Source organism: Rutidosis leptorrhynchoides, chromosome 10, assembly GCF_046630445.1.
Source record: "Rutidosis leptorrhynchoides isolate AG116_Rl617_1_P2 chromosome 10, CSIRO_AGI_Rlap_v1, whole genome shotgun sequence".
NCBI classification, from domain to species: Eukaryota; Viridiplantae; Streptophyta; class Magnoliopsida; order Asterales; family Asteraceae; genus Rutidosis; species Rutidosis leptorrhynchoides.
In genome coordinates, this window is record NC_092342.1 from 4,906,736 (window position 1) to 4,914,936 (window position 8,201).

Here is an 8,201-nt window from a genome sequence, read left to right on the forward strand (position 1 = left end):
TATTAGCAGCTTTTGGTGGGTTTTGCCGGGCAGCTGCAGATGTTTGACACAGTGTCACTCTGATGTGTTTTGTAATAAACTATATGGTTAGACGGCTTGTAGTAATAACGTAACACCCGTGTTTTGTGTAATCATATGTTTGTATAAATAATATATGATATGTAATTAATTAGTATTCCGCTGTGAGTATCTTTAAAAAAATATGTATGTAAAAAGTACGGTGTTACAAGTTGGTATCTGAGCATAGGTTTGGCAGTATGTGCACGGTGTACGTGACTTACTCCCAAACTTATGAATGTATCGTGTCTAACATCGGGGTGATATATATATATATATATATATATATATATATATATATATATATATATATATATATATATATATATATATATATATATATATATATATGTGTAGAAATATGTGCCTAGGTGATTGTGCTTAGTGATAGGTGCTAACAGGTTATCAACTAAGCTTTTGTGAGATGATGTGTTTGCAGACAAGTATGGCTGACCAGAATAGAAATAACAATGCCCCTGTGACTCTCGGACCCGGAATATTTAAAGCGCCATCACTGGAGCATAGTCCAGAACGTGATCCAGATGATTATGTTCAACAGTTAGAAGGTCAATCACAGGAAACTCGAGAAAAATTGAAGGAACTAGAGGCCCAAATCAGGCATTCAACTGTGATGTCTGAAGCTAGTGATCCACCGATACCCCCAGGGTTTGCTGGTACTCAGTATACATCTGGCCCGTAGGGTAGTACTTCCCAACCGCATTAGTTTCAACCTCAAGTTCAACCTCAAATGCCATATCAAACTTCCCAACAATACCAATATACTCTTCAATATCAGTACGCGACAACGAATCCATTTCAAACTCCCATGATTCAGCAAGTGGTGAAAGAGAAGAAAAAGTGTACGTTCAAGCAGTTTATAGACTGCAAGCCCTCTGAGTATTCAGGTCATCGTGATCCGATTATGACAATGAATTGGTTAAGGGAAGTGGAACGGGCATTGAAAGCCTGTCAATGTGAACCAGAATTACGGGTAACTTATGATAGCCAACTGTTAAATAATCGAGCTATGGTTTGGTGGGATACAATTACTGCTCCGTTGTCCGAAGAGCAACTCAATCAAGTCACTTGGGAACAATTTGCTGCAAAGGTCCAGGAGCAGTACTGCACCGCATTTGATATCAATCGATTGAAGCAAGAGTTTATGCAAATGACAATGACTGAAGACATGACTGTCGATGAAGCGTTTGAACAGTTTATGGACAAGTTAAGGTTTGTGCATTAGTGGATACCTGACGAACAGTCCAGAGTGCAACGATTTGTAGAAATTTTGCGACCTGAGTATCGCACAATTGCAAGACTTGCTAATACTTTGTCACAAGCGCATATGTTGTCAAAGGTAACTGAAAGTGATATTAAGGCGGCCAGAAGTGTGAAAACTGAAAGTGTGTCGCAAGTGAAACCAGCGGAAAGTCAGTCTAGCCAGCAATCAAAGAAATCAAGTCGGTTTAAGCCAAAAGGGCAATCTAGCCAGGGTGGATCAGTGTCAAGTGGTTAGAAGACATGGTGTAAAATGTGTAAGTCTTCGCACAGTGGGCAGTGTTCAAAATTAACAAAACGGTATTTGCGTTTTGGTATAGTGGGACATGAGCCTCAAGATTGTTCGTTTAAGAATAATGTGTGTTGGAACTGTCATAAAGAGGGTCACAGATCTGCAGAGTGTCCAGTTGCAAATAAGAGTTATTCCGGGGCGAGGTCCGGGTCAGGGGTACATGCTGTGTCAGCTGGGGGATCATCTGCTTCCTCTGTGGGGCAGAAGCGCAAGAATCCTCCACCACCTGAAGCTAGAGCCTTTCAGATGTCAGTAGATGCTGCCACTGCTACTAACGATGCAATCACCGGTATGTTTTTAGTAAATTTTGTGCCGGCTCGTGTACTATTTGACTGTGGAGCAAATCGCTCGTTTGTGTCAACTACATTGTGTGCTAAGTTAAATGTGCCTGTTAGTGTATTAAATGAACCCTTAAGTGTCGAAGTGGGTGATGGTATAATTGTTACAGTCACAAAGATTGTGTCTGGAATTACTATTGACATAGAGTGTAGTCTTTTCCCTGTGACTTGCCTAGTGATGCCTATACCAAGCTTTGATGTAGTACTAGGCATGAATTGGCTTAATGACCATAATACCAGTATTAAGTGCGATAGAAAAATTATTTCTTTTTCGGTGGCTGGTGGGAAACGGGTAGTGGCTCGTGGTGATCGCGGCGGGTTTCGTTGTCCATTATTGTCGATGATGAAAGCTCGGAAGTCTTTGGCCAAGGGCTGTAATTCTTTCTTAGCCTATGTGATCGATGGAAAGAAGAAAAAGAAAGTAGTGTCCGATATTCCGGTGGTGTCTGAATATCTAGAAGTGTTCTCAGATGAATTGCCAGGATTACCGCCAATCAGGGAAGTTGAATATAAGATCGAGTTAGTGCCAGGGGCTACGCTAGTTGTTAAAGCTCCGTATAGATTAGCTCCTTCAGAAATTCGTGAAATGATGTCCCAAATTCAAGAACTGTTGGACCGCAGGTTCATTCGTCCGAGTTCTTCGCCGTGGGGTGCACCAGTGTTATTTTTGAAAAAGAAAGATGGTACACTCCGAATGTGTATATATTATCGAATTAAATAAAAGAACAGTGAAGAATAAGTATCCGCTTCCTAGAATAGATGACTTATTTGATCAGCTTCAAATTGCTTCGTTCTTTTCAAAGATAGATCTACGTTCGTGATATCACCAGGTTCGTGTTGCCGAATCTAACATTCCTAAGACTGCATTTCGTACTCGTTATGGTCATTATGAGTTCTTAGTGATGCCATTTAGGTTAACCAATGCTCCAGCAATTTTCATGGATCTCATGCATAGGGTGTGTAAACCGTTTTTGGATAAGTTTGTTATCGTGTTCATTGATGACATCTTAGTGTAATCCAAAACTGAATTCGAGCATGCTGAGCATTTAAGACAAGTGTTGGAACTTTTGAAACGTGAACAATTGTATGTAAAGTTTTCAAAGTGTGAGTTATGGTTACGTGAAGTTCAATTTTTGGGTCATATTATCTGTGCAGAAGGTATAAAAGTGAATCCGTCTAAAACTGAAGCTGTGATGAATTGGAATTCACCAAAGAATTCGACAGAAATCAAGAGTTTTCTAGGATTGGATGGTTACTACCGACAGTTTATTATAGATTTTTCAAAGATTTCAAGTTCTTTGACAAAGTTAACTAGAAAGGATGTGTCTTTTCAGTGGGGTAATGAACAGGAAACTGCATTTCAGACTTTGAAAAGTTTGTTGTGTCAAGCGCCAGTGTTAGCCTTACCCGAGGGATCCGACGACTTCGTTGTGTATTGCGATGCGTCTTTATCCGGTTTGGGCTGTGTATTAATGCAAAGAGATCGTGTAATTGCGTATGCGTCTCGACAGTTAAAACCAAGTGAAAAGAATTATCCAGCACATGATTTAGAAATGGCTGCAGTAGTGTTTGCGTTAAAGTTGTGGAGGCATTATCTTTATGGTACGCATTGTGTTATCTGCACCGATCATAAAAGTTTACAGTATATCTTTTCGTAGAAAGAGATGAACATGCGTCAGAGATGGTGGCAAGAACTAATCAAAGATTACGGCTGTGAGATCAGATATCATCCTGGCAAGGCAAACGTCGTGGCTGATGCATTAAGTCGTCAGAAATCCGCTGACAGTGTAAAGTTTATGCGAATTGAGATTGTGTCTAATTTAGTGGATCTACTAAAGATAGCTCAAAAGATGAACATTTGAAATCTGAGTTAATGGTGAAAAGAAGAGTAGAATTGATAAATGATTCTCAAGGATTAAAGACTTATCGTGAACGAGTTTGGGTGCCGTTGCTTGGAGGATTGAGGGATTTAATCTTAAATGAAGCTCATAAATCGAGATTATCTGTGCATCCTGGTAGTACAAAAATGTACCATGAACTGAAAGTGTTATATTGGTGGCCAACTATGAAAGCAGACATCGCGCAATACGTGGAAAAGTGTCATATTTGTGCCCAAGTGAAAACAAAACACCAAAAACAATATGGATCTTTGCATCAATTAGAGATTCCAGAGTGGAAATGGGAACATATCACCATGGATTTAGTGACAAAACTACCCAGAACCCAGAAAGGAAATGATATGATTTGGGTAATAGTAGACCGTTTAACCAAAAGTGCGCATTTTCTAGCTACTAGTGAAACAGCTTCGTTGAAAAAATTAGCTCAGTTGTACCTGAATGAAATAGTATCGCGACATGGGATATCGTTGTTTATTGTGTCAGATAGAGATTCCCAATTTGTGTCTAGTTTCTGGAATAGTCTACAAGAAAATTTGGGTACTCGTGTCAACCTAAGTACAGCTTATCATCCTCAGACTGACGGTCAAAGTGAACGAACTATTCAGACTTTAGAGGATATGTTAAGAGCTTGTGTGTTAGAATATGGTGGATCGTGGGATTATCATCTGCCATTGATCGAATTTGCTTACAACAACTCCTATCATTCGAGTATAGGCATGCTGCCTTATGAAATGTTGTATGGTAGAAAGTGTCGAACTCCATCGTGTTGGTTAGAGGCAGGTGAGCAGCAGTTTGTGGGTCCAGAAATTGTGCATCAGACTGCAGAAAAAGTGGCTATCGCAAGTGAAAAGCTGAAAGCTGTTAGAGATCGACAAAAGATGTATGCAGATCCTCGTCGACGACCAATGACGTTTACTGTGGGTGAACGTGTGTATTTAAAAGTGTCATTGTGGAAGGGTGTAATTCGATTCGATAAACGGGGAAACTAGCTCCGAGATACATTGGTCCTTTTAGAATTCGGCAAATGCAAAACGACCAAACCGTAGTGTTAGATCTCCCTCCAGATTTAGCAGGTATTCATGACACGTTTAACATCTGCTATATTCGTAAGTGTAAAGTGGACGATGAAAGTCAGATTCTTCCTCTATAAGATCTGAAAGTAGATTCTAGTAAGAAATTGGTGGAAGAACCAGTAAGGATCATTGACAGAAAAATGACTAAGTTGCGCAAGAAAGAGATTTCAATGGTGCTTGTAGAATGGAAGCATAGTTTAGGCACTAATCTGACATGGGAGACTGAGGAGTTGATGACCTCTAGGTACCCTCAGTTGTTTAACCTTGACCAGATTCCGAGGACGAAATCTCCTTTAAGGGGGGTAGATTTGTAACAACCTCACTTTGGGCCTAGTAGGTAATGACCTATTTACTCTTCTGTGTTATTAAAGTGATTTTAATAATTATGTGTTTTATAATTATTGGGTATGAGATAATGTGCGTTTTGTGACAAGGGTCACAAAACATATTTCCTTTTGTGAATTGGACTTAGAATGAATAAGTTATTAAAGATTTTGGGTTTCAGATAACTGGTAAATACCCGTGTGTTAGACGGGAGAGCTTACCTTTATGTGAAGAAACCTAAATTATAGATATATACATTGTACGTTCCATTTCTTTCTTATTTTATCAAAACATAAACCCTAAACACTCTCTTCTCTTTAAATCCTTAAAATCAACAAATGAAAATTGAAGATTAAGTCTTGGTGTGTCTAATCCTTTGAGATTTCATAATCAAAACAAGGTAAGTATCTTCAATTTTGATGAATTCAAATGGGTTTTAAGTGGGTTTGGGTGAATTGGGTTTTAAGTGTTTGATTTGCAATGCATGTGTTAATGATTATGTTTTAGACTCAGAAACATGTTAGACTTATACTCTAAGATCTAATGGTGCTGTGAATTGAGCTAAAACTGATTTGATATGGTGATTTAAAGTTAGGGTTCATGTTAGTGTAAATTGGGTATTTTGATACTTTGATCCTAAACCATGTGTATAAATGTTAGATTTTGATGTTTATGGTTAGGATAGGTGTTTCTACATGTTATGTATGTTTCCTTACGCTCAAATTTGACCAAAACAAGTGAAAATTGAATTTTTGGGCATGAAATCAGTTTCATCAGCGAGCTAATGAAGAAGATATAGATGCTCGAAAACAGTGTGCTCGAAAACCTCTAGTGTCCGAAAACAGTGCTTAAAAAATAGATGTAGTGCTCGAAAACAGTGTGTGCTCAAAAACCTGTTACTACTCGAAAACTATATTATGCTCGAGAACTCTGCTTGAAAACATAGTGTGCTCGAAAACCTTTTGCTGCTCGAAAAAATATATATTGCTCGAAAATATTATACTGGTCGAAAATTGTGTGGTGCTCGAAAACCCTATCTGTCTTGTGAATATTTTATGTTAAATGTGAAGTGTGATTCAACACTTGAATACTATACTAACTTGGGATATTATGTGATGATTCTCAGGTGATAAACGGAATGGTGAAGGCTCATGGATATAAGACAACTGAGTACTTGTGCTTCCAGGAGAGTGGGATTATCTTTATGGATGTGATTATACAGTGACAAGTATAGTGATCCGTGCCATGCTTAATTAGACTGTGTAATGAGTCTATGACCAGTGCAGTGACTATATGTAATTATGTGCGCACCCAGTGAATGTCGCGGTGTATTGTGCGACGTAAGGGGGAAAATGCTATTTACCTTATGTATTTAGGGAGATAGTATTGGGTCTAAGTGTTACTGATTAGTGTTATAGTGTGAATGTCGAGTGCGTCACGTCTGGAAGACTATACCAGTGATTCAGTAGTGTGGACTATCGGTATATTTCAGCTTGATCAGCTATTGGTTGCCGGTCCTCTTGTGTATGGCTTTAAGTGATTAGTGACCAGTGCCTATAAGCTGTGCTTGATGTTTGTAGTGATGTCCACCTAGATATTGCCATTCACTTAGCGTTATGCTAATTTCCTCACAGTGTTTTGCCCTGCAGGTGTGTATTAGCAGCTTTTGGTGGGTTTTGCCAGGCAGCTGCAGATTTTTGACACAGTGTCACTCTGATGTGTTTTGTAATAAACTATATGGTTAGACGGCTTGTAGTAATAACGTAACACCCGTGTTTTGTGTAATCATATGTTTGTATAAATAATATATGATATGTAATTAATTAGTCTTCCATTGTGAGTATCTTTTAAAAAAAATGTGTATGTAAAAAGTATGGTGTGGTGATGCGTGAATTTTGTAGACAAGAGCATTGGCATCTATTATTATGGAATATAAATGTTAATTGGAAATAAAATATTAACATTGATTAGATAATACATATAAAGATTAGAGATATTTAATGTAAAATAATTAATTTTTTTTATTTATATAACTTGAAGTTTACAACATAAGATTCACGGATAAGAACACAATTACACAAAGAAGCATGCAGGAAAAAAAACAACATAGCTACTCGCCCTTCGTTATTAAAAATGCATCTCGAACTCGAGGCAGATGTGCTGTCGTTAATGTGAATAAAAATGTTGTATATAACGATCAAACATATTTTTATAAAGAATGTTATATTTAGCTGAAGCTATGATGATATTTTTATATTGTATTTTGTTTTAAATTCGCTTTAATATTAAGAAGTTTCTTTCCCAATAACTCTAATGAAATCTCAATGTTAATGTTAGTGAAATTGTTTTATTGATGAATTATTTGTGTCATCTATTAAAACATATTCTCTATAGATTTATTCAAGCTTTCTGCATAAGGTTTATGTAATCTAGATATAAATCTATTTTAATCTTCACATGACACATCTCCATAACTATCATTATTCAACGTTTGATTCTTTGCCGTTTGATACAATTGAAAACTCATCTAATTTTTTTTGCCTTGATACGACTTCAAATTGGAGTATTAAATTGCAGTCTCTTTTACGTATAAATTTGTTTAAATTTATGATTCGTTTTTTTATTTATTGTGTTTCTTTTACACGGGAGTTTTCCTTTCTTCTTTCTTCTTTGCCTTCTGTGCATATGTAGCTTTGGTCAGGGGCGGATGTATAGCCAATAGTTTCACTTGCAACCAGTCAAATATGGCCATCTAATACAAAATTTCTTGGACTTTTGTTAAACTCCATTGAGTGCTACCATTGAAATTTGTTGTGTGCAACCTCTCTAACCCAATTTATCTCTGAAACCTACTAATTGTAAACAAAAGAAGCGACAATTGTAAACACAAAATGAAGATTCAAGAAGAATTAAACACATCTTGTATTATATTCTTGTTCAC

General features: G+C 37.3%; 1 protein-coding gene across 1 annotated transcript; it reads left to right on the forward strand.

The window, feature by feature from the left end:
* Positions 1-883: 883 nt before the first annotated feature.
* On the forward strand, positions 884-4,852 carry LOC139872745 (uncharacterized). Its single transcript, XM_071860671.1, has 4 exons — positions 884-1,287; positions 1,375-1,568; positions 1,656-2,484; positions 4,609-4,852. Exons 1-4 carry the CDS (start codon positions 884-886, stop codon positions 4,850-4,852), a joined length of 1,671 nt encoding a protein of 556 aa, XP_071716772.1.
* The last annotated feature ends 3,349 nt before the right edge of the window (positions 4,853-8,201 follow it).